Below are 27,550 nucleotides of genomic sequence, written 5' to 3' on the forward strand. Positions count from 1 at the left end.
CAAATTTTTTCCGCCATTTTTTCTTTACTAATTCTTTTTGCCGCCCCTTTTTCTTCCGTCGCCCCTTCGTTTTGGTCGCCCCCTGCTTTTACCCCGGGGCTCACTCCCCAAAGCCCCCAAAAAAAAGATACGCGCACGAAGCAAGCAAACAAGCAAGCAAGCGCAAGCAAATGGAATTAGACATTTTGCATAATAAATGCGCACTATCAAAGAACTCACAGATAGGCACGTAGGCCTACATTATACAGAAAACGAAAAAAGGTTTGTTGGTTGTAATAAAACAAATCTTTATGGTCCAAGTTGAACTTTATAACAGAGATAGCGAGCCAGTGTGAGTAAATAGATGGTTGGTAGTAAAAGAAAACACCTGTATTATCACCGACACAGTTGAGAGTCCTCGGTCTGGAATGCCGTGGCTGGTACTTTTGGAATAATATTATGGAATAAAACATCATCACTGAACTAGAATTTATTTATTTGTTGTATAAATCGAATTTATATAAAATGGCGGACAAGGTAAGTCATCTATTTTAAAATAAGAAGTATTTCTGTGTTAAATTAAAGTTGATGTAATAACGTTAAACCTATTATTTTAAGTTTCCATAATTTGAAACCGTCCAAAGGGCGTTTCCTTTCAAAACAATTTGATAGTTCGCATAATGCACAGAATTTTTTTTATGTTTATCATGTTTATTAAGTCGAGATTTTAGACTATATTTATATTTGAAATATATTTGAAATGGGGAAACCCGCTTTATTTTAATAATCTTTAACGGGTAGACAATGGTAGATGTATCATATAGAGGTCCCAAGTATTTAAATGAGGTTTAATAAAAGAAACCACGTGAATAGAGTGCCCTCTCAAGGATGTCTAAAGTGGACGATAGATGGAGAATTTTGTTCTGCGTATTTTGATACCTCATTCGGCACGATGCGACTTTATTCCCTCAAGCTATATGCAGTTGAAAGACACCAGGTCACAGTTTTAAAAGTGACAAATTTTGATATTTCCTCATTCAGGGCGAGTCCCGTCGCCTTTTGTAACGAGCTCATTACAGCTTGGCATACTAATGCGCCGTCCTGTGTTCATCTGCGTGTTTCGAGGGATAAAATTTGTTCGCTTTTGAAAAGTTCTTTTTTTTTTCATTCAAATTACTATAAGTTGGGGAAATAAAATCGCATTGTGCCGAATGAGGTATCAAAATATAGGCATGATATGCAGAACAAAATTATGCATCAGTCACTTTATACAGGGTGGGTCAAAAAAGTGCAATAGGGTAAATAAGTCATCTTAATTTTAGAAGCAGGGTGAATTCTTTAGATTTTAAAACGTTATATAAAATGATATATTTTGGATGTCAGCACACTCGATGTAAGGTAGATTTGAAAAATGACTGCTATTCATTGGCACTTAAGTAGAACAAAGTTCCCAAAGTTTTATTGCCCCTGGTGTTAAGTAGGAGAAGCATTACGGTTATTTTCTCAGGCTCAAAGTTTAAATAACCGAATGAAGAAACATACAAATTGGTGGGTGGGTTTTTCAAATGTCGAAGAAGCGGAATGTTTTTCAATCGATAAACCTTGTTTATCAAATCGAAAAACTTGGTTAATTATCATTCGATTTGAAAAACCAATTTTTCAATCAAAAAACCAGGTTTCTCGGCTAATAAATTAGGTTGTCAAAAATCTTGCTTTTTGAATTTAAAAACTTGGTTTTTTTTTAAATCGAAAACCATGTATATCGATCGAAAAAAACCTGGTTTATCGTCGCAAAATCAGATTTCTTCTCTCTTTTATTTATGCAAAATACGGGTCGATCCTTCATGTAATTATTTCGTGTAATCTAATCCTAACTCTAACCCTAATCCTAACCCTAACCCTAATCATAACCCTAATCCTAACCCTTATAACCCTAATCCTAACCCTAAACTAACCCTAATTCTAACCATAATTTCGTGTAAAATTACATGAAGGAATAACCAAAATACGTGCCATATGCACCGCCCATATCACTAACCTTTTTCGTTCATCATCATGATCATAACTAGGAAGCAACATTTTTAAGTAGTGAAGACATAATTATTTGAATTCTTTACACGTGTTACAGAAAAGTGGAGATGAAAATGTCCAGAGAGGAAACTGGTCCAACAAAATGGACTTTCTCTTGTCCTGTGTTGGTTATGCAGTGGGCCTGGGAAATGTGTGGCGATTTCCATATCTCACATATCAAAATGGAGGCGGTAAGTTGCAAGCTTTAAAATTACAAATGATAAAGAAGTTACTAAGTTCAAAATATCTTGACCATTTTAACTGGTCAAATTTAAATCCGTCAAAACCCAATTGTCAGCAAACTTAAGTTTCGTTTTGTTTTGACGGATTAAAATTTAACAAGTCTACAATTTTTATCAACATGTTACAAAACTGGATGAACCTCTTTCAAGACTTGAAATATATTCTTGTTATTATCTTTTTTCAAAGTTGGAACTATTTATTTGAACATCATAAACTTCACTTTTACCATCATGTATCTTTAACTGGTTCAAAATCGAGCAAGGGGTGAGACAAGGATGCATTTTGTCTCCTCATCTGTTTAATGCATATGCAGAGTATATTATGCGAATGGCCCTTGAGAGTTGCAGCATTGGAATATCTGTCGGAGGCAGAACTATCAACAACTTACGGTATGCGGACGACACTACCCTACTAGCAGACAGTGCTTGTGAACTTGAGGAGCTGATTGAAAGAGTGAGAACGGAGAGTGAAAACTTTGGCCTTTTTCTAAATGTAAGCAAAACCAAGGTGATGGTCATCAACCAACAAGAAGAGAACACCACTATTCATGCAGGAAACCAAGCAATTGAGGTCATCAAACAGTTCAACTTCCTTGGATCCATGATTTCAAACCAAGGCGGATGCTCTACTGAGATCAGACGTCGCATAGCAATGGCAAAAACATCAATGTGCACCATGCACAAGTTATGGAAGGACAGAAGTATCAGCAAGTCAACAAAGATTAGACTTGTCTCCTCTTTGATTTTCCCGATCGCAACATATGCGTGTGAAACGTGGGTGATCAATGCGGCAGATCAAAGAAGGATTGAAGCGTTTGAGATGTGGTGCTGGAGAAAACTTCTATGCATCCCATGGACCGCCAAAAGGACAAATGAGAGTGTTCGGCATGAAATAGGAAAGAAAGTCTCACTCATCAACTCAGTGAGGAAACAGAAGTTACAGTATTTTGGACATGTTGCCAGGCGAGAAGGAATCAATCTAGAGAAAGTGATAATGTTCGGAAAAGTTGAGGGGAAGAGAAGCAGAGGAAGACAGAGACTCAGGTGGACAGATGGAATTGTTTCGTTAACCAAAATGTCAATTTACAGTTGTTACACCAAAGCACAAGATCGACATGAGTGGAGAAACTTCATCAGAAAGGTCACGAATACTCAGATATGAGTAGATCGACGATGACGATGACGATCTTTAACTTGATAATGGTGCATGGGAACGTCGGAGGTTCAATAAATTTGTGAAATTTAGGGAAGGGGTATGAACGTTTGGACAGTATTTTATTGTGGGACATTAGAGCACATCAGACATATCGAATTGCATTCTGAATACGAAGAATGGCCTTCTGATATCAAATAATTTTGATTTTATTTGGATTGGTTCCAGAACCCTAAGAACATTCAAGAAAACATTTTTGATACTATTTCTGCTTCGCTTTTAGATGCAGAGAAGGTTTCAAAACGTGCCTACTCAACTCTTATAGGAACCAAGCCACTGTTGAAGCTGAAAACAAATGGGTTGATTGTCTCGATGTGTTTGATGAAATTGAATGGAACTGTGTGCATAGTAGCAATTTTAAATGTACTATTGAAACCCAGTTACGCTCTTTTTATTTTAAAGTTTTTCATAGGGCAATTTGTACAAATAATTTTCTTCACAGAATTGGTAGGGTGGATTCACCCAATTGTTACTTTTGTAATGAATTGCCCTGGAAACAATTTTGCATTTATTTTGTGAATGCAAGAATGTGTCTCCCATGTGGGATGAACTATGTTTTTATATCAACAGTGTCACTGGGGATTCTTTTACATTTTCCAAATTTGATATAAAATGTTTGGTATCAGGGATACCTCAGAACATGACCTTTGTATTAATTTCCTTTTTCTGTGCCTTAAATTTTACATTCATAAGTGCAGATTTAAACAGACTAACCTTAGTTTCAATGCCTTTCTGAATATGGTCAAATTGAAGCAGAAAATTGAGTATAAAATTGCTGAAAGTAAAGGTAAACTGCGGCTCCATTTCAAAAAATGGACCATTGATCTTGAAGCATCTTAAATTGTTGTCCTTTTCTTCAATTATTTTCAAACTGATTACGGCAGGATCAAGATGGGTGTAACCAAGTAATGTGTGCACTTGTTTGACACAAGACTGGTGCTTGTGTTTTGTTTGTAAGAGTGAACGTTCTCTTTGTCCATCGTCTTTGTCTCTTTTGTGATTGTCCTGTGTACCTGTTCTTAAAAATTTTGACTATAATATTATGATTTAATTCATGATCGTTGGGAACTGGTGACCCATTTTGTATGTTTTTTCTCCCTCCACCAGTTCCAAGAACAGGGAATAAAAAACTTCAAAAAAAAATAAAATAAAATAATAATAATTTTGATTTTTTGAAATTCGCAATGTAATACACATTTTATGGCAAATCATTAAAATTGATATTTTTGATATTTAACAGTACTCGAAGTAAACTTTATAAATCTGATGATTTCTACCTAAAGTGTATGTAGGTGGGATGAAAAGCCGACGATCAATTGAAAATTTTGACCTTTCGTATTGAAAAAATCCATATCTTCAATATGAAAGGTCAAAATTTTCAATTGATCGTCGGCTTTTCCTCCCAGCTACATACACTTGAAGACTATATCATAAAATTTACTTCGAGGACTGTTATATCTCCAAAATGTGAAAAATATCAAATTTTAATAATTTGTCAGAAAATTTGTATTATATCGTGAATTTCATTAAATGAAAATTATTTGATATCAGAAAGACATTCTTCGTATACAGAATGCAATTCGATAGGTCTGATGTGCTCTCATGTCCCACAAAAAAACTGCTGCTCAAAACGCTCATTCCAGTTCCCTTAAAGTTTGCACCCATTTTCTTTCACCCTAACTAGTGATAAGGAGGAAGAGTGACACAAGAAAGTATGGAGCCATATGGCATGTCTGGTAGAGAGTGGAGCAGCCGTCAACAAAAGCTAATAAATAAGAATATAGAACCAGCTGGGAGACCCGGGCCATCAAAAAGATCCCTAGTCGTCTTCAAGTATCACATGACCACCCAGTGGCTCAATTGCCTGATGAAGTCTGGTGGTATCAGACGCAACGTATAGACGAATCCAACGAGCCAAGTCATGGTCAGGATTTGGTCGGCCATTACTGGGTCCCCGCAGCACCAAATTGGCGTTGTGACTGTCCAATTGGGTGGATTAAAGCCGCTTAAAATTCGATGTTAGATTCTTTTGTGTTGTAAACTGTCATCATTCTTTTGTCTACGTGTAACACTGGTGATAGAATGCAGTTTAAAATACCCTCCAAGGCCGAATCATTTCACATTTTAGGTGAAATGGAGCCGACGGGGATCGGACCCAGCAATGGCTGCCATTGAGGTGTAGGAATGCGTGAAATTGGATTCGTCTATAGCAAGTAAAACTTCAATACTTTGTGTCTCTACTGTTAATTTCAGGTGCTTTCCTCATCCCGTATTTCATAATGTTGGTATTGGCGGGTTTACCCATCTTCTTCATGGAAGTGAGTTTTGGTCAATACTGCAGCCAAGGACCATTAACAGCATGGAGAGCTATACCAATGATGAGAGGTAAAGCGTTTGTTTGTTTATTTGTTTGTTAGCAACCCCGTAGCAAGATTTATTTGGGGCGGGCGGGCGGGGGTGCGGGAGGGGAGGGGCTAAAAAGTTGACCTTTTGTAAAATTATCCTTCATAAAAGAGCTGATTTCAAAGTTTTAACAAAATGTGGACCTTTTGAGAATTTGTCCTTAAAAATGGGCCAATTTTCAATGTTTTAACAGAAAAACGGACCTTCCTATTCGGATTGGCATGGCTTTGTTTGTTACTAATTTGTGGTCTATCTTCAAGAAATTTGAATCAAGTTTGAGCAATATGTTGTCCACTACCACATTTTGCTCACTAATAACATGAACATACAGCACAGAGACACAGGAAACACAAAACGTGTGCAAAATAGAACAAAATTGCCAGAAAACGTTTATGCGTGTGGAAAGGGTATAAATGGTAATATAAAACGTTTTAATAACATTTAAAAATATTTTTGAAAACTTGCTGCAAAGAGTTTTAACAAAAATATTATTTTTATTGTTGACAAAATATTTATAAGGGCTTTCGGTTTAGATTCAGAATGGTTATAAGGTGAGGGTTATTGTTAACAAAAGGGTAACTGTTACCTGCTGCTGCTGATTTTCCTCACGAACAAGCCCTTAGTCCAACTGCTACGCCATACCACAAGAGAAGCAAACCAAACTATGCAATGCAATGATCAATGATCGTGATAAACCAGTAGAATTTCACACCTCACGGAATTGTCACGCAACACCGTATAATTGCGATATGCGTGGTGAGGCGAGTTGCACAAAGATCAATTACATTGTGACCCGTTCCCTCAAAACGCAGAACATTTCGGTAGACAATACTTCACCATGTCCGATATCATTAAAAGCATACCAGAAACAATTTGTCGAACTATCTGAAATGAGGTTTAGTGTTTTTGGAAGTAGTACTATTTCCCAGCAAACACAAAACGTTTTCGACATTATTCGCAGAATATGCGCAATATCCTGCCGCAAGCATTGTTTTTGTTTGTTTGTTTGTTTGTTTGTTGTTGTTGTTTTTTTGCTTCTCATGTCAAACCCGATGATGCAAATTATGTAAATTATATTTTGAAAACTGAATATTTTAATGGAAAGCATGAATGTGAGATAGAAAACAGATTATGACACAAATACTCTCTATCTTCAAATTTTACAAGACAAATTTGGTGATCATATCTTTACCAGTACTTAGAAGTAAAAGTGTGACTCCATTCCATTGTCATGTTAATTGTGGTGTGCGATCAAATACAAAGAGCCATTGGTCAAGCTATAGTCCAGTCAACAGTCAACTGGCTGTGCAATTTCTTAAAAAATTCCTTAGATATGGTATGATTAATTTCATTTCTTCGCAAAAGAAAACAACTAAACAATATAACGAGGGGTTTAGTGCAGGAAGGCCTTATCTACAATAGCTGCCAGGTGTAAGAAGTATACAATATAGAATGCAGACATTATCATATGTCTATAGGGCAGCTATTGCAGATAGGACCTTGTTGCACAGCTCAATAATATTGACCATTTCTTTCTGGCCATATCTCAAAGTCAATTAAAGTGAAAACGTTTGCTATAGTGATTAGATATACCGTAAAAATCGTTAATAAGCATATGTGCCTATTAACGAGTTGTCAGGACAGGAAAGAATTTGTAGTGTAGTTTGCCAAGCTTTTTTTATTTTATTTTCCTTTTAATTGATCGGTAAAACATATATTTATACATTAAAAGAAAACAAAAAGTTTAGCAAACTACCCTAAGAATTCGTTCTTGTCCGAGAAACTCATTAATATGCACATATGCTTATTATCGAATATTTACGGTATTTCGTTTCGAGTTTGCCAAGTTTGTGCGACTGCGATTATTGATATAAAATTGGATAGATTGAGCCCATATTTATTGGTCGAGCTATGAGTTTTAAAATATTGGACGAGACGTAGTTGAGTCCAATATTTTCAAACTCATAGCGAGACCTATAAATATTGGGCGTAAAGCATCCAATTTTATCATTTATGTTTTGGATCCAATATTTTTACACACTTGGATTCAACAAAACATAATAATGAAACAAGTTGGACGGATATAAAATTGGATCGATTGAGCCCATATTTATTGGTCGCGCTATATATGAGTTTTAAAATAATGGAGGTGGGGTTAGGGTTATAGGATTAGGATTAGCTTAAACGAAATTGGTCTTTAAAGCATTAAATTTCATCATTATTATGTTTTGGATCCAATATTTTCACACACTTGAATTCATCAAAACATAGTAGTATACATGAAACATATTTGTCGTTGATGCTGTTGTCTGTTCGTCAATGATCTAGAGCAAAACAGTTGCGGGATAAGTTAAAACATGTTAAGTGTGCCTGATTCCAGTTAGGAAAGACAGATTTCGATGACATAATCGTCCCAAAATGTTGTGGTAAATGTAATCATTGTAATACTAATAGTCTAATCGCAATTTCATGAAATCGCTGAGTATATTTTGCGGGGCCTACATTTACCACATAGGCCTACAACAATTTATGACCATTATGTCATCATACTTTATCTTCCCTGACTACTTAGAAACAACACATATACAACATTACAATCCATTTATTGCTTGTATTAGAACACATATCCTGGAAAGAAAGCAGGATATGTGATTTGAGGTATATCTAGACCTCAGGCCTGACACCAAAATGATATATTTCCCAAGTTTTAAGTTAAAATCCATAGCTGTTTTGGTACTAGCAGTAAAAAAACGTGTTTCACAATGACCCACGATCACTCACAAATAGCCAATATGAAATCACAGCTGATCACATATTAATGTGCAATGTAGATTATTATATAAACAATAATATTTTATTGATTAGATTCTAGTTCAAATAGTATAATATTAACATAATTTCTAGTGTTTGTATATACATTCCAAAACACTCATTTCTGTCTGGCCGAATGATGGTACAATATTATTTTATTTCCCTCCACATTTGGGCAAATCCGATAAAGATTTTTATTATGTAATTTGTCCGATTGTAGAATGGGATTCTTTCTCATCAAGTAGACCTCACATATGTAAATGTATGCCAGTACAAACAAACCAAATTTGGTATTGTGGTTCTTGCAACAACTTCAAAACCTAAAGTATAAATAATATTATATAAAAATATTTTGAATCAATATCAGCCGCCACCATACCGTGTGCCAATATTGACTCAGTTATGGACTTTGTTTTGTGTAAAATAAAGCAAATAGTTGACTTCGGACCCGGTATTTCAGAAGGGTGTGAAGACCAACCACCGCCACTAAATGATAAATTATTTCAACTTTCGAACGCAACAAATCGGTTGAACGGTTGAAATCGCTAGTAATACTGCGGACAACGTTTACAAGTAGTTTATTAAATTTCAAACAAACAAGTTACTGCCATGAATGCATATAAGGCGAAGATTAACCAATAAAATAGTTCTTGCTTGTAAGCAAGGAGAAAGAACAAAAATGTCCTACGGGCCCGACCGAACCCAATTTTTATATAACATTGCGCATCAATTGGTTGAGCTATGAGTTTTTAAACATTGGACGAGCCGTAGTCGAGTCCAATATTTTCATATTAGATAATTGTGGATGCCTAACAAACACAAAAATGTTCTTAAAACATTTATTCCAAAACGTTTTTCAAACATATAAATGTCGGGTTATATAAAGACCATAAATACGTTTTTAAAACGTTATTGTAAAATATTTGGGGCAAACATTTTTGCAATTTTGCTAAATATTTTGTCAACAATTAAATAACATTTTGTTAGATGTTTTGAATCACATTTCCAAAAATGTTTTATAAATGTTTTTGTGCCCTTTATAAACCCGATATTTAAACCTTTTCTAAAACGTTGTGTATTTGCTCGGTGTGGAAACAGCCCGCAGTTTAGATATTTACCCTGGAAAGAATCAAGATTCATATAACAAATACATGTATTACTTCTATAATCAAAACCATCATTTGTGCGTTTGGCAAAGTTAATCATAAAAACATACTTATCAAAAATCTGCAGAAATAGTTTTAGTGAATTTATGATTGGAAATAAATCCATTTCATGATTGGACTGACCACTAGCACACCGGTCCAATACAAGGTGCAAAGGTGCGTGTCAGTCGGAAATCTTGTCCGAAATTCAAAAATAATAATAGATTTTACATTTTGCTTGGTTAGCCATACGCATTGAATTTAATAAATCGAATAATAGATTAAACAATTTTACTTAGAAGTGGTGTCAAGTACGTTCGTATCAACTAAAATTCTACAACTCTAAATTTACGGTGAACTAACCGACCAAAAGGCACTCCCAGCTTCTGATATGAAGATCATAATACTATTACTTTAGGCTGCGTTCACATAGAAGTATACTATTCGGGTATACGGTGCACGTTTTGCAGGTTCACGCGTATAGCTTAAATCGAGCAAGGCAATTTCATAGTACCGGGTCACATAAGGCTACGATCGCATAGAAATATACTATTCGGGTATACGATGCACGTTTTGCAGGTGGACGCGTATAGCTTAAATCGAGCAAGGTAATTTCATAGTACCGGGTCACATAAGAGCTATTCGAAAAGGCCGTATACCTGCGTTTAGTATAGTATAGTGGGAATCGCGCGTGTTCGATTTTAGTGCAGCGTATACCGTCCAAATTTAAAAAAACCTAAACCATATGTGGGTAAATTCATTTTTTTAATAGATGCACTATCTAATTCTGCACATTATGACACCTCATTGAATGCAATGTGACTTCAAGAAGTAAAGTTACAAGCATTTGATAAGACGAAGAAAATGGGTAAACTGACGTACTCGCTGTTCGCTATACGAAATACGCTCATTCGATCAGGCTGAGTTCACATAGTATACTCCTATATGAACTCAGCGTGATCGAATGAGCGTATTTCGTATAGCGAATACCGTATACCATATACTTCTGTGAACTCAGCCTGTCGCGCAATATCAGCGAGCATGATCAAATCGCAACAATGGCATACAAGAAATATAAATAAATCGAAATACTCAACTGACAATATCAATAAAAATGTGATTTCTTTTTTCTCTTGAAAACAAGAGTATCAAGAGCTTATATCTCATGATGATGATGTGGCAATGATTGCCGAAGTGAAGTACCTGCAACCGATAAGGTTTCTTATAGCCAATACGTTTCTTGCAGTTCTTGCATTTAAAGGAGTTGGTCTACCTTCCCTGCAAGCACAAAATATTTTTAAAACGTTATAAAGTATAAACTCAGGTTATATTTTGGGTTTTTAGTTTTGGTAAAAACGTTTTAATAATATTTAATGTCGGGTTTGATAAAGGTCATGAAAACGTTTAAAAACGTTTTGTATGAAAACTCACTACAACATTTTAGAAATTTTGTCAAAATGTTATTGAAAAATGTTTTGCAAATATATTTTGTTAAATATTTCGTCAACACTTAAATAGCATTATGTTAGAATATTTTGCATTAAGTTTTCAAAAATTGTTTTTGAATGTTATGTTTAATACCCTTTATATATATATGGCAACCTTTTCTAACCTTTTGCGAATAATGTCGAAAACGATTTGTGTCTTGGGTACTACTACTGGAAAAGCAGGCAGCTTGGAAATGTTGGCTTACATACGGACGGGAGGAAGGGGTGGGTGGCATATTATACATTTTTGGTGGTGGATATGCCTCCCCGGAATTTTGAGGTGGTGGGGAGCTTACTGCATACCGCTAAAAGAGGTCTTTTGGAGCTGCGAACAGTCAAATTCAATGGTCTTTCTTGGCTTTCTGGTTGAAAATCGCCTGAAAAAAAAACAGAAATGCAAGGAAAGAGCAATTTAGGGCTCTTTTAGGGCTAAAATTATCGAATCCAGTACCGTAGATTTGTACGTTTACGTTGAATATTTTAAAATATTGTTTCACCAACATTTGGCCTGTTCAAAAGAGAAGGGTAGAGTGCTTTGGCATTCTAAGAGATGGGGCAAGTTATTACAGTATTGGCAAACTTATTGGCAAATATCTGAAAAGATACCCTCCCCCTGAACTTGAGGTTACTTGGTCAGCTTTGAAATATACTATAGTTTATTTATATTACTCTAGGGAAATGGCTTAAACATGTGTTAACTTTGTAACATAATTTGATTACCACATAATGAATGGTATAGCCAGTGAAACAAAAGGACACTGAATCCAGGATTTGAATCAGGGACCTGTTATTAATCTGGTTTGGATTGCCCGTTAATTGAATTGTTTTTCTTAGTTAATATTTTCACAATTATGTTTTTAACGTAACCCTAATCTGACAATCATTTAACACTTGTAGGTGTTGGTTATGGCATGATGATCGTCTCGGCATATGTGGGCATATACTACAATGTTATCATTATGTACACCATATATTACCTCTTCGCATCCTTCACAAAAAAGCTGCCCTGGGTAGGATGCGCAAATGAATGGAACACAAAATTATGCAGTATCTTATTCACCGATTGCATCAATGCTGGTGGCATTGTCAATAATACTAATGACTGTGTAGAGCTGACGACTCTAAGTGAGGAAGAGTTGGATTATTATAATGTGACAACAAATCCAGACGGGAGTTATAATATTTCTGATTATACGGATCCATATTTTAGCGACAGAAGGCTACCGAGTGAGGAGTATTGGAAGTAAGTACCTGGTGTCCCTCAAGGATCTGCAGTAGGCCCCAATTTGATAAAATGTAAACACAAATGTCAATCTAGTGTTAAACTTGGAATCTTTCTGATTATACGGATTTATATCATGACGACAGAAGACTACCCAGTGAGGAGTATTGGAAGTAAGAACCTGGTGTCCCTCAATGATCTGCAGTGAGCCCCCGTTTGATCAGATGTAAACACAAATGTAAATTTAGTGTTAGACTTGTAATCTTTCTGATTATACGGATCCATATCATAACGGCATGGCAGAAGACTACCCAGTGAGGAGTATTGGAAGTAAGTACCTGGTGTCCCTCAATGATCTGCAGTGGGCCCCAATTTGTTAAAATGTAAACACAAAGGTGTTTATGGTGTTGGAGGATTCCAAGTGTGGGCTCGGACTTTGCAGTGGGCTTAGACTTAACTAGGACTTGGAACCTGTTGGAATTGGACTTGACTTTGATTCGAACTCTGCCCGGGACTCACACTAAATCGACTCCAACACTGGTTTCAAAATAACCCAATATTTGATTTTACCCGTTTGCTTCTTGCAGAGAAGCAGTATTACATGAGGCAGATTCCATGAACGAAACTGGTAAAGTGATCTGGGAATTAGCGCTATGTCTTCTCCTTGCTTGGATTATTATCTTCCTGTGTCTCTTCAAGGGAATCAAATCATCGGGAAAGGTAATGGGCTGTATTCAAGTTTAATGCTTTCGTGGTGACCATAATTGCTCAATTATATTTTTTTCTTCTTAGAATATCAAGAACTATCTAAAAAAAAAACACTGAAGATATTGGGCTTGTTTGTACTCATTTTAATGTATTTTTCATGCTGATTTCAAATATGGTCATGAAAATATACAATTCTGAAAAATTTAAAACTTGTCATCTGCATTCGACACCAGCATGGAAGACATGAACTTCAATCTTCCACACAGTACAGGCATTGTGAATTTTTAATGGGGTTACCTAAATGGGCGGCTCCATTTGAAATCTACAGCCCCTGTGTTGGAGATTAAGGTTATCTCTTCCATATAGGGTGTGAATTACAGAATGAAGTTTAAATCCATACATTCCTCATGGAAGACATGACCTTAATCTTACACACAGTGCAGTGTAAATTTCAAATGGGATTACCTGAATGGTTGACTCTGTCTGAGATTAAGGTTGTGTTTTCTTTTTCTTTCTTTTTTTATTTAAAATTTTTTTTATTCCTGTTATGTTTTTTATTTAAAGTAATCGGGTCGTGGAATGATGATATAAAATGTTTGTCTTGACGTTTTCTTTTCCCTACCATTTAGGTTGTCTACTTCACAGCAACATTCCCCTATTTAGTGCTGATTGTTCTCCTGATTCGTGGGGTCACTTTACCGGGATATTTTAAAGGCATCCAATTCTACATCACGCCAAGATGGGAGACTTTGTCAAATCCAAGGGTACGTATTTTAAGTATCTTTTTCTCTCCTATACTTCACAGGGGGCCTATCCAGATTTCTTGGATGGAGAGAGGGAAAAATCCTGGTTCTTGGTAGGGGAAATGACATTTTCCCAATGTGGATTACTAGTATTAATGGCGCCGTATAGGCCTATGTATATTATACCACGTGGGTATTTTGTTTTTTATCAGAGAGACTGTAAACGCTTCCTGTTTCAACAAAAGGCTTTATTATGGCAGAGTGCGCTCGTACCATGCGAAAATAATGTGATTTGAACACTATTTGCCCCATTATTAAGGTGCATTTTGGTGTGAAACGGCCGATAGAAAAGATGCACAGGACAATAACATTATTTGGCACTTCTTTCCTTCCCCTTCTTTTTTCCTTTGCCTTCTCAATTCTTTCTTTCGATTTTTTGTCGCGGGGGGGAGGGGCACTATGTGATCCTTCCCCTACCCCGCCACTCTATTACACGCTGCAGTTACTATGGTAATTTATTTATGTATCAAATCACAGGCATATAGGCCTACAGTACGGTCGATAAAGCTATTGGTGCACCGGTGGTAGCGTTGCGCCGATAGCGTTATCGGCCAGAAAAGGATGTCCCACCTTACTAAAACTCGTCATTTTCGTCTATAGGTCTGGCTGGATGCTGCAGTCCAGATATTCTATTCACTCAGTGCTGCCTGGGGAGGTCTCTTGACGTTAGCTTCTTATAACAAATTCCACAACAACACATACTTGTAAGTTGTAATACTAATAGGCCTACTTAGAAAATAACAAATATGATGCAAATCGATATATTCCTTGTTTTTCTTCTCCTTCCTTGCTCCTTTTCAACTTGTTCGTATTCATAATTATTGTCATCGCCACCATCACTCATCTTCATAGTCATTGTCAATCATTATCGTCATTTTGATGATGATGATGATGATGATGATGATTATAACCGTCGTTGCTGCATATTTATTTACTTTTTCCTAATCTACATAATTTGTGGAAAATCCAGGACAACTAAAAAACATCAAAATCTTGTCTATCATTTAATAACGTTACAAGACTGATCTTATGCGCGTAAAAATTCGTATGTGCATTGGCTGCCTCATGTAAAATTTTGAAATCTTGGAAGAATCTCAATCCAACTACCCTCAGATCTAATATCTTAACAATGCTACACATTTTAAATAGCAAAAGGCCGCTATTGCACTCTCTAACACTCCCATTCTCTGTATAATTATTTGATTTCAGCGATTCCATGTTTGTTGCTACCATCAATTGTGCAACCAGTCTGTTTGCAGGGTTTGTAATCTTCTCAATTCTTGGCTTCATGGCACATGAGTTGGGTGTCGAAGTTGAAGATGTCGTTGATGGTGGTAAGCATGTCTTCCCAGTCCCTCAGATGACAAATCATTCAGACAAACACCTGTGTTGGGTGTACAGACACCCAGGCGTTACCCCGAAGCTGAGCAGAACTGGCTGTGAGATCTTTGTTGTTCACTACATGTCCCATAATTCTCGCTATTCGCAATAAGGGCGCCGCCAGCGGTTTGCAATGTAATCGTGATGTATCATGGGAAAAGGTCGACATCCAAGTCCGCGCAATACGAATATTACCATGCTATTACATAGGAACATGTGACAATATTTTTTAGTTTGTCAATATAACGGTATTACACGCAAATCGATAGAGAAAAATTAATTGTGCACATTTCAAATCACATTATTAAGTATTATTGAGTATCGATTCGCGTGTAACACCTTTATTTTGACAAACTAAAAAATATTGTCACGTGTTCTTATGTAATAGCATGGTAATATTCGTATTGCGCGGACTTGGATGTCGCCCTTTTCCCATGATACATTACGATTACATCCCATGATACATCACGATCATCGCAAACCGCTGGCGGCGCCCTTATTGCGAATAGCGAGAATTCAAATGCAGTAATGGATAGAGCGGATAATTTTTTTTTCGATATTTGCCTCCATCAAAAATTGAACCAAGGACCCGTTGTACCAGATCAAAGACTTAAACCGCTGGTCACGCTGCTCTAATTTCCAGATATGACATTATGCTACAATCCTATCTACTGGAGATGGTGCACTGTAAACAGCTATAAATAGCATCGCAGAGTGATGTTATTTTAGAAGATAGCATTGCAGAGTGATGCTATCTTCAGTAGATAGCATTGCAAAGTGATGCTATCTTCAGTAGATAGCATTGCAGTGGTGCTATCGTCAGTTTATAGCATTGCATACTGCATAGTGATGCTATCTTCAGTAGGTAGCACTGCAGAGTAAAACTATTTTCAGTTGACAGAATTGCAAAGTGGTGTTGTCTTCAGAAGATAGCATTGAAGAGTGATGCTATCTCAGATAGCATTGCAGAGTGATGCTATCTTCAGTAGATAGCATTGTAGTTGTGCTATAGCATTGTGGAGTGATGCTATTTGCAGTAGACAGCATTGCAGAATGGTGTTATCTTCAGAAGATAGCATTGCAGAGTAATGTTATCTTCATTAAATATCATTGCAGAGTGGTGTTATCTTCAGAAGATAGCATTACGGAGTGATATTATCTTCAGAAGATAGCATTGCAGTGGTGTTATCTTCAGTAGATAGCATCACAGTGATGTTATTTTCAGTAAATTGCATTGCAGAATTGTGTTATCTTCAGTAGATAACATTGCAGAGTGATGCAATCTTCAGGCGATAGCATTGCAGTGTGGTGCTATCTTCAGTAGATAGCATTGCATGTTATCTTCAGTAGATAGCATCACAGTGATGTTATTTTCAGTAAATTGCATTGCAGAATTGTGTTATCTTCAGTAGATAACATTGCAGAGTGGTGTTATCTTCAGAAGATAGCATTGCAGAGTGATGCTCTCTTCAGTAGATGGCATCACAGTGATGTTATTTTCAGTAAATTGCATTGCAGAATTGTGTTATCTTCAGTAGATAACATTGCAGAGTGATGCAATCTTCAGTCGATAGCATTGCAGTGTGGTGCTATCGTCAGTAGATAGCATTGCAGTGATGTTATTTTCAGTAAATTGCATTGCAGAATTGTGTTATCTTCAGTAGATAACTTTGCAGAGTGGTGTTATCTTCAGAAGACATCATTGCAGAGTGATGCTCTCTTCGGTAGATAGCATCACAGTGATGTTATTTTCAGTAAATTGCATTGCAGAATTGTGTTATCTTCAGTAGATAACATTGCAGAGTGATGCAATCTTCAGTCGATAGCATTGCAGTGTGGTGCTATCTTCAGTAGATAGCATTGCAGTGATGTTATTTTCAGTAAATTGCATTGCAGAATTGTGTTATCTTCAGTAGATAACATTGCAGAGTGGTGTTATCTTCAGAAGATAGCATTGCAGAGTGATGCTCTCTTCAGTAGATGGCATCACAGTGATGTTATTTTCAGTAAATTGCATTGCAGAATTGTGTTATCTTCAGTAGATAACATTGCAGAGTGATGCAATCTTCAGTCGATAGCATTGCAGTGTGGTGCTATCGTCAGTAGATAGCATTGCAGTGATGTTATTTTCAGTAAATTGCATTGCAGAATTGTGTTATCTTCAGTAGATAACTTTGCAGAGTGGTGTTATCTTCAGAAGACATCATTGCAGAGTGATGCTCTCTTCGGTAGATAGCATCACAGTGATGTTATTTTCAGTAAATTGCATTGCAGAATTGTGTTATCTTCAGTAGATAATATTGCAGAGTGGTGTTATCTTCAGAGGATAGCATTGCAGAGTGATGCTCTCTTCAGTAGATAGCATCACAGTGATGTTATTTTCAGTAAATTGCATTGCAGAATTGTGTTATCTTCAGTAGATAACATTGCAGAGTGATGCAATCTTCAGTCGATAGCATTGCAAAGTGGTGTTATCTTCAGAAGATAGCATTGCAGTGATGTTATCTTCAGTAGATAGCATCACAGTGATGTTATTTTCAGTAAATTGCATTGCAGAATTGTGTTATCTTCAGTAGATAACATTGCAGAGTGGTGTTATCTTCAGATAATATCTTTCTTTAGCTATATAAATATTATAAGGTACCGGTATGTAATATTATGTAGGCCTATGGGGGTGGGGTGGGTACTCAACACATTTGAGCCATGACTTACAATGCAAGGCTCATTGTTACCATAAATGATTTTTCCTTTAGGTCATTATAATAGGTTGTTATAAACTTCCGTGTTTAACCTTGTATTGTTTTGGCTGCTTCATTATGACTTTCGGTGGGTTTAAGCAATTTCAAACAAACACAAACAAAAGGCACTATACCGAAACACTAGGTAATTTCTTTGCTATATTGAAGTTCTGGCAAAACTGTATCCAGGCCGGGCACCCAGAGATATCGATCCACAATGCTAGTATTTCACTCGTGGATTTGAAATTTTTTCAGCTGGTATTCAAAAATTATGGAATCAAAACGGAAATTCTGACAAAACTATAATATATAGACCCACACAATGTGCTTTACAGAGGTGGGAAATATCTTTCTTTAGCAAACTATATTAGTTTGAGACGCTAAAAAATGAATTCTGCAAAAAGCTCACGGGCGAACTAAAGGCCTATAAAAATCAAAAATATCACACTAAAAGACACAATTTGATGCTTAATTTTAACACCATTGGATTTTTAAAAAAATGTTCATCCAAGCACTATGTTTTTATTTGACATTACTGAAGAAAAAAAAATTTGCTTTATATTTGACCGAGAAAATAAATTTCATAGCAAAAGGTGTATCTCGGAATTGTGCTGATTTTAACATGTATCGATCGACTTTTAGCGCGACTAAGCAGAACAAAAGAACGGTTGTCCTGCGTTTAGACTGCTCAGAATATGAGTCCAAGGCCGTAACCACTGAGCCACCGTGGCCTCATAGATAACAACATTGCAGTGATGCTATTTTCAGTAAATAGCATTGCAGAGATGTGTTATCTTCAGTAGATAGCATTGCAGAGTGGTGCTTTCTTCGGCAGATAACATTGCAGTGATGCTATTTTCAGTAAATAGCATTGCAGAGATGTGTTATCTTCAGTAGATAACATTGCAGAGTGATGCTAACTTCAGTAGATAGCATTGCAGAGTGATGCTACCTCAGTAGATAGCATTGCAGAGTGGTGCTATCTTTGGTAGATAGCACTGCAGAGTGATGTCATCTTTAGTAGGCCTAGATAGTATTGCATAATTTACCACCGTATGGTTGATTTTTGTCTTCCGGTTGACAGGTTTTGGTCTAGCATTCATTGCCTATCCTGAAGCAGTGGCACATATGCCTATCTCAACATTATGGTCCATTCTATTCTTCCTTATGTTACTCACATTGGGTCTTGACAGTCAGGTAAGTCTTATTGCATCGTCTGTGTGTCTGTCTGTCTGTCTGTCTGTCTCAACATTATGGTCCATTCTATTTCAAAGTTAAACAAAATTGTGACCAGCTCCAACAAAATAAGGAACAAGTCGCCAGGCATGCTTTTGAGCTATAGGGCTTTAAAGATGACATTCTCATAAAAAATTTTTTTAGAATTTCATGGTATTTAACTTTGGGACTGAGTGGACTTTCAAGTCCTTGAAAGTACTTATTAAAAAGAGGTTTATTTAATCAATAATTGACAGTTGAACTATGATAATCCCTATTCAATCCTGTGTAAAGCAGGAAACTAATTAGCCCATTAATCAGCATAGCAGTTGAGCAAAAATCATGAAATATCAAAAATGTGACTTGTTCCTGGTTTTGTCAGAATGGGTCACAATTGATATAAAAGTAAAATATACTAAAAATTCAACATATTTTGTTTTTTTGTGATTAGTTTACTATCATGGAGACAGTGGTAACAGCCTTAGTGGATGAGTTCCCAGATCAACTCAGGAAGAGGAAAACTTGGGTAATGTTGTGTGCTTGTATTATAGGCTACTTCCTTGGCTTTACATGCATCACTGAGGTAAGTAGATCTACTGCCGTAAAACCTCGTCTACAAGCATATAGAGTGCTTCTTCTGAAAGCTAAATTAATCCAGGCACCATTATGGAGTTTGAGCAAATAAGTTACAGATCAAGCATATACAAACTAGTATTATTGCAAGACCAATATATTGTATTGGCTAATCTAAGCTTGTTTCAGTATTAAGTTAGCTTTCATTAAAACACTATATGTGCTTGTAGACGAGGTTTTACGGTATTATCTAGACCATAAACTGTAGAAGAGAAAGAGGACACAAATGTGGTGGCATCCCCCAACTTGCCCCTCTGGTTGCCCCCAGTCAGAACAAAGAATCACCACAATTTTAGGCAACTTCCCCCCTTTACTCCCCCAATTAATACCCCTCCAAACAATCTACGTTATTATTATCAATTCATTTTAAGTCGCTGGTAACAGTATTTCAAAAAAGGGTGTAGCTTTGAATTGATGTGATGGGATTCAATTTTATTCAATATCTATGCTGACCAACAGATCGTTCTACGGTTTAACGATTTAAATTACTATAGGCCTATGGCCCGAGATTGCCGAGAAGGCATTGAGGCAAACAGCATTAACTTTATCATGTTTGTCTCCCTGTGCATGAGTGCGTATATTTATGGCCTTTACAATATTTTCTTATGTTCTTGGTTAGGTATGGGGTATTATTAAAATAAAAAATGGTTATATTAAATAAAATCCTAGCACAAATAAATCGTCTTCATTCAATTGTGCTCTCTTTAAAGCAAGTAGAAATAGCTTGTCAACTTTCAACATGGGAACACATTATGAAGTATCTATAATTAGTGAAAAGATGTAGCTCAGTGGCCGGCCAACAAAAAGAAATTGTCTATAGTAGGCCCTATACAAGAAACAAGATTTTTCTCTGAATTGGCCGTATTTTTACGTAAGAAAATCAATCGCATTATCGTATTCACTCTAGCGTAAGTTTGGGCCCTATTTGACTCATTGAACGCTCGAAAGGACCCCCCGCGACTGTCAAGGTAAAATGAATCAAGTTTTTTATAACAATTACGTTCTTGATTACCATTAGCCATTTCTGATCATTGTTCTTGTTCATATTTCAGGCTGGTCCTGGGGTCCTTACTGGGTGTCTTTGATAGACTCTTACGCAGCCATTTCTGATCATTGTTCTTGTTCATATTTCAGGCTGGTCCTTACTGGGTGTCTTTGATAGACTCTTACGCAGCCATTTCTGATAATTGTTCTTGTTCCTATTTCAGGCTGGTCCTTACTGGGTGTCTTTGATAGACTCTTACGCAGCCAGTTTTGCATTGCTGTTATTTGGTATCTGTGAAACTATTGGCCTGGCGTGGTTCTATGGCGTCAAACGATTCACCAATGATATCAGGACCATGATTGGCGATGGTTATGTGGACTTCTTTTTATTCAAGTGGTGGCCACTTTTATGGACTGCTGTTACTCCTGCTGTTCTAATAGTAAGAACATGTACATGTTGGGGTAATGTATGTTAGAGCAGGCTCCATGGAAATAGAGGTGCTAAAGCAATGTGCTATTCCAGTTAAAACCCATACACCCTCTACGGAAGACATGACCTTAATCTTCCACATAGGGAGTGTGAATTTCAAACGGTATTACCTGAATGATGACACCATCTGGACTCCCTGTGTAGGAGATTAGGTTCATGTAGGGTGTATGGATTTCAACTGGAATAGCCGAATGTCATATCACAGCTGGCTTAGGATGGATTCAAACCCCAAGCGCTGGTCTACTACCACCAGCACCCTGCTGCCCAAACCAGTGGTTTAAATGCATTCTAGTGTTCCAAACAATGGAAACCAAAGCAATTGCCGGTTATGCCAGGCGTAGACGGTCAACCGGAGGGTTGGTTTTAAGGCCCATCCATAAGGCTAAAAAAATAGTCATGTCTCAAAGCTGCCGTGTCAGTTCATTTTTGTTCATTTTTTATTTACTTTTTTATTTTAGTGTTTTGCCGTAAAATCATGAAATTCTAAAAAAACAAATTGGAAGAAAAGCATGATTTGATACTTGCATTGTTTATGTATAAAACAATTGGTATTTGTACTTCAATTGTGTAAATCATCCACAATTTTATGCTGTGTACTTTTGAACACTAGTAAATGACATCTTAATTCAAAATTTAGTTTAAAAAAAAATCTTTAAAACCTCATCCCGCATTCTTTTTTTAAACTGCCATAGGCTTTCAGACATAAGTATTTTTTTGTTTAGCCTAATACACATCTCACATTTTCATTTATCCACAGAAAAGTGACTTTGACTTATTCCCTATCATATCTATACTGGGCCAAAAAAGTATCCTTACACTTGGAAAAATAATCACAATTTCAAAACTGAACAATATTTGGGTAAATTTGTTTTTTTTAATAGATGCACTATCTAATCCGGCACATTATGACACCACATTGAATTCAATGTGACCTCAAGAAGTAAAGTTACAAGCAATTGAATAGACGAAGGTCCAGTTTTAAAAGTGACAAACTGGCCTATACAAGGCGCAAAAAGATTCCAACAAGCGCAACAAAGAGACAACAGTTTCTGCAATGAAGCTTTATTTAAAGCAGTTTTTATTTAAGTTTTTACTTCTCTGTACTTTGTATAACTTTCATTTTATTTGTCAGTTCTTTTGTTTCAGTTTTCTTTTGTTCTTTTTGTTTTTAAATTAAAGGCATGCATAAATTAGCCATTCACCACTCTCAAACCAGATGTCTAGTCCGTGGAATTTTGAATAGGCCAGTTTGTCACTATTAAAAATAGACCTTCGTCTAATTAAATGCTTGTAACTTTGCTTCTTGAAGTCACATTGGATTCAATGTGGTGTGACATAATGTGCCGGATTAGATAGTGCATCTATTAAGAAAACAAATTTACCCAAATATCGTTCAGTTTTGAAATTGTGATTCTTTTTCCAAGTGTAAGGATACTTTTTTGGCATAGTATATTTAAATATAGCATTATGTATACATATACCTTCCTGAAGTCAATAATTTAGATATTATTTTTTATTACATCTCTAAATGTAATGATGAGAAGTATAATATAAAAGTATGCTTACAGAAAGGAAATGATGCAAAGAATCAAACTAGCATAACAAATTCATGCAAAAATTTACAGTTTTTGAGAAAATCTCAAAATTTGATTTACTTTACTGACTCGAGAAGGGTATACGGACATTTTTTTCTCGGTCGTTTGAAAAAGTGAAGAAAAAAAAAAAAAAAAAATGTATAGTACCATTTTTTATGCTTTATCAAATTTTTCTGCCCTTTTGTATTTACTAATTCTTGTTGCCGCCCTTCGCTTTTTGCCGCCCTGTTTTTGCCAATTCTTCTTCTTCCGTCGCCCCGTTATTTTGGCCGCTTCTGCTTTGATCTCGTGGGCTGGCGCTCAAAGCCCCCAAAAAAAAAATACGCAAGATGGGTATAGTCACTATTCAATTATGACTTTCAAAGTCACATAATTGAATGTTGCTATTTAGGCAAAAAGAAACAAATTAGTTCAATTTTGATCCTTTTTTTGTTCTATTATGATTACATATAAATCTGTTCATGTAATGATATGGACCAATACAAATTTACCAGTAATTCTGATTAAAAGAGCATTTTGTGATCCATAGCATCATCTCCCCACTTTTCTCAAAAAAAGTTGAGATTTTTATACCACTGGAAACCACTGGAAACCTCTGGCTACATAATGTTTATGTACCAAAAATTTCTTGCACATTAATTCGTTTGGCATAAATATCGTCAAATTTTAATTTCATCTGGTATACCAGAACGAAATTACAACAGTGGCCTATGGAGCAGTGTAATACACATAATCATGCATAACTCGCAAACACAAAATCGGAATCAACTGAAATTTTGGGAATAAGCTTTTCTCGTGGATATCTACTGAAAAATGTCCTAAAAAGTGGATGCTAGGATCACAAAATACTCCTTTAATTAGTGATAGTTCATTTAACGCTTACATGAAGGTAAATACTAGTACACTTCTAACTACTTTGTACTTCTTTCTCTCTCAGTTTGTTGTACTCTTTAACTTCATGAACTGGACAGAGCCTTCCTACAACGGGGAACACCCAACCTCGGCACGTGCTATAGGCTGGATGATGACCATGAGTTCTGTTATATGGATACCTATCATTATGGGCTTTGAATTTGTCAGATTTGATGGAGGAATCAAGGAGGTAGGTATGGACACAGTAGCATGGCCAGAAGGGGGGAGGAGATATGACCTTCATCTCCCACACCGGGGTGTAGATTTAAAATGGAGTCACCCATTCAGGAGCTTCCAGGTAACCGCATTTGAAATTCACACTCCCATACAGACTGTGGCGATTGTTGGCAAGTTGATATTTTTTCATCTTTATACTTCGACACACTGCAAATTTTTTTACTTTTTTGCCCTTGTCCCCAACTCCCAGGAAAAATACTGGGTATGCCACTGCATCGAGTGGAGCGAACATTTGCTGCCCAGTCTTGAGCCCCCTCCCCCCTTGCCCCTGGAAATATTGGGATATTCCAGCTGACATCCATACACCCTATGGAATCCATGATCTTAAAAAAGTTCCACAGGGAGTATGGATTTGAAATGGGGTTACCTAAATGAAATCCACACCCTATGTGGGAGATACGGTAATGTCTTCTAGGGGTTGTATGGATTTCAATTGAATAGCCTTCTCTAGTGCTGCTAGTGCTACTGGTAGACTAGAGAAGGCTAAGGACGGACAAATCTTGATACCCCAACACCCAGGAAAAATACTGGCAATGCCATTGCATGGAGTGGAGGGAACATTTGCTGCCCAGTCTCGATCCCCCTGCCTCCTTTGAACCTGGAAACATTGGGATATTCCAGATGAAATCTGTATACCCTATGGAAGACATGATCTTAATTAAGTTTCACAAGGAGTATGGATTTGAAATGGGGTTACCTAAATGGGTTGAGTCATTTCTTACAATATCTCAATTCGAGTCAAATGACTCGAGTCATCGTACAATCTCTGTGGGAAAAATTTGAAAATCCAAGTTGTGTCATTTCATTTTAGAAAAGTCAAGTCTCGAGTCAAGTCTGATAGAGGGTGTATGGATTTCAATTGGAACAGCCTACTCTATATAGTGCCGCTACTGGTAGACTAGAGAAGGCTAATGAAAAAAGAATCTTGCTACTCATATTTTCCATATCTCTCATTTCAGCGTTGGCGTTTAATGACAAACCCACGTCCAAACTGGGGTCCTGCGCTACAGAAACATCGTAACAAAGCTTGGAAAGTACACAGGAGACATGGCACCACAATGGGAGGAAAGAAATATCTTCCTGGTGAGAAACCACCACCGAAAACAGTCAGCGATAAGGTTGAGATGGAGATAGCAGATACGGGTGTCGATAACCAGGGATTTGATGCCGTACCGTAGAGGGGACTGTTTTGCCGTACTATTAAAGGAAATATGCTTTATCACGCTATCACACTAAAGGGGTGGTGCAGTAATTATATAAAGGGTATAAAACTATAACCCAGGGCTGTCAACTCTCACGGCCAATGCTGGAAAATGAGTAAAATCTCACGCATCGTCATGAATAATTTGTTGTTCCCCCCCACCCGCTTTTCACATTCTCTAGCGCCGTGGCTCAAATAATCATGGTACAAAATGAACATTGGGAGTCGGCAAATCCCGGACGCCTCTGTCTCACGCCAATCAATACCAAAAAGTTGACAGCCCTGCTATAACCTGTTTAAAACATTTTTAAAACGTTTTGTTTGCTGGGTGCATAAATATACCTTGTCATAAACAATAAATAAATACAGGAGAACAGACAAGAACAGTTTTCTTAGACCCCTTTCTTGGACACCTAAAAGGTCCACCATTTCACATACGAAGGTTACCATTTTTTTTTACCCTGGGCTATTCCAAAAAAAAGGATGCACACCCCTATAGAGGAGTTTGGATTTCCAGACTTTTTGTCCAGTCGTAATTGTTGGAAATCCAGACTTTTAGAGTGTTCAAAGGTGAAAAAATCCAGCAGAATATAGTTCAAAATTGGAAATCCTCAATTTGAGAGTCCATTTTGGATATTTCTTGGATTTTTCATTCATTTAATTGCATTTCCAAGCTTTTTCTAGTAACTTTGGCAATTGGAAATCCAGTCATTTGCAGAAAGTAAACTTGGAAATACAGCCATTTCTTTTATTGAAAAGTTACTCCTCTATAGGGGGTGTTCACTTATTTTCTGGAATAGCCTATTTGGGCAGCACATTCCCATATACTTCAACATGGAAGTAATGTCCCACGGCAATGTCAACTATAATAGAAGGGAACACCCCATTTACATGTTAGTGTTAGCCTCATTAATCATAGAATGTCAATAAATTTTCAAGAGCTTTGAACTGGAAAATCTAACCTGTTCTGACAAATTGATTCCTGATTGTTTAAGATCATGTACAAAAAGGGTCATTGTCAAGTTCATTTTTACTTCATGTCTTTGTGTATGTGTATTTATATGTATGATTGAACAAATATAGTGGAACTGCAGTTTTCTGCAAGCAACCCTTGACCCTACACAAGCACCATTGATTAGGAGCTATTAGGTAGCCCAATTAGGGGACTTTGATCAGTAAAACATTACATTCAATCCATTTTGATGAATTTTGCTATAAAGGGCTCAATAATTTTGGTTTATAGGGCCCTCATTAAGGTAAAATTCTATTATAATATTAGGGTAAATTTAATAATTTAAGGGTAAAATTCATAATTTTAGGGTATAACTCATATTATATACCTCATCTAAAGATTCCCGCCATCTGATTGGTTAAAAGCGCGGGCATAGTTTTAACTATGTCCGCAAAAGTAACTATTCCCCGGGCATAGTTCTGCGTGTGCTTTGTTCCCAGCGTAAAATGATATTACGCACACGTTAATGTTTTCGCGCGCTATAATTACGCGGAAATGGCAGATTGTAATCTATGCCGTTCGCATTGAAACTATTAATTTCTCTTCCCAAAAACAGATGACAAGAATCTTAAGATTTGGTATATAAAACAAATATTGACTGCTTTTTATTCGGGGCATGGTTAAAATTATAGGCCCGCGGGGATCTCAAAACCATGACTATGCCCCTCGGCTACGTCTCGGGGCATAGTCTTGAGATCATCATGGGCCTATAATTTTGACCATGCCCCTCATAGCAGTCAACATTTGTATAATATAAGACACAATTCATGTATAATGTATGCATTTCAAAAGCTTCTGCACTTCCCGCACCTTGGAGCAGGCCATAGGCGCAATATTAAACATCTTCCGGAGCCCCTGTATCCATATCATTTTTTGTTATTTGACAATATTGTATGGCACAAACCACTACTCTATTCCAAAGCAGGGATGCAAGCTGACCTGAAGGAAAAAGACCGAAAAGTGTGTGAATCTGGGCCAAAAGCTTCCAAAACAGGCTGAAAATAAAGAAAATTGCGGGAATTTGGACTTCATGAAAGCAGAAATTCCTGCAAAAACAGAAAAACTTGCAT

At 36.7% G+C, this 27,550-nt stretch overlaps 1 protein-coding gene across 1 annotated transcript; it reads left to right on the forward strand.

Moving 5' to 3' along the window:
* The first annotated feature begins 504 nt into the window (after positions 1-504).
* Positions 505-25,908, forward strand: LOC140139582 (sodium- and chloride-dependent neutral and basic amino acid transporter B(0+)-like). Its single transcript, XM_072161287.1, has 15 exons — positions 505-516; positions 2,108-2,240; positions 2,606-3,335; positions 3,728-3,843; positions 5,758-5,889; positions 12,248-12,593; positions 13,160-13,292; positions 13,910-14,044; positions 14,684-14,787; positions 15,293-15,417; positions 19,286-19,398; positions 19,868-19,999; positions 21,258-21,473; positions 24,056-24,220; positions 25,227-25,908. The coding sequence occupies exons 1-15, from the start codon at positions 505-507 to the stop codon at positions 25,443-25,445; spliced, it is 2,811 nt and encodes a 936-aa protein (XP_072017388.1). The 3' UTR covers positions 25,446-25,908.
* Positions 25,909-27,550: the final 1,642 nt, after the last annotated feature.

This window comes from Amphiura filiformis, chromosome 18 (assembly GCF_039555335.1).
Source record: "Amphiura filiformis chromosome 18, Afil_fr2py, whole genome shotgun sequence".
NCBI classification, from domain to species: domain Eukaryota; kingdom Metazoa; phylum Echinodermata; class Ophiuroidea; order Amphilepidida; family Amphiuridae; genus Amphiura; species Amphiura filiformis.

What these genes read in the sequence shown, in the direction of transcription:
- LOC140139582 (XM_072161287.1), top strand. An exon ending in CATTGGGTCTTGACAGTCAG is followed by an intron (nt 19,399 to 19,867) that starts GTAAGTCTTATT and finishes TTTTGTGATTAG; the next exon opens with TTTACTATCATGGAGACAGT. An exon ending in TTGATGGAGGAATCAAGGAG is followed by an intron (nt 24,221 to 25,226) that starts GTAGGTATGGAC and finishes CTCTCATTTCAG; the next exon opens with CGTTGGCGTTTAATGACAAA.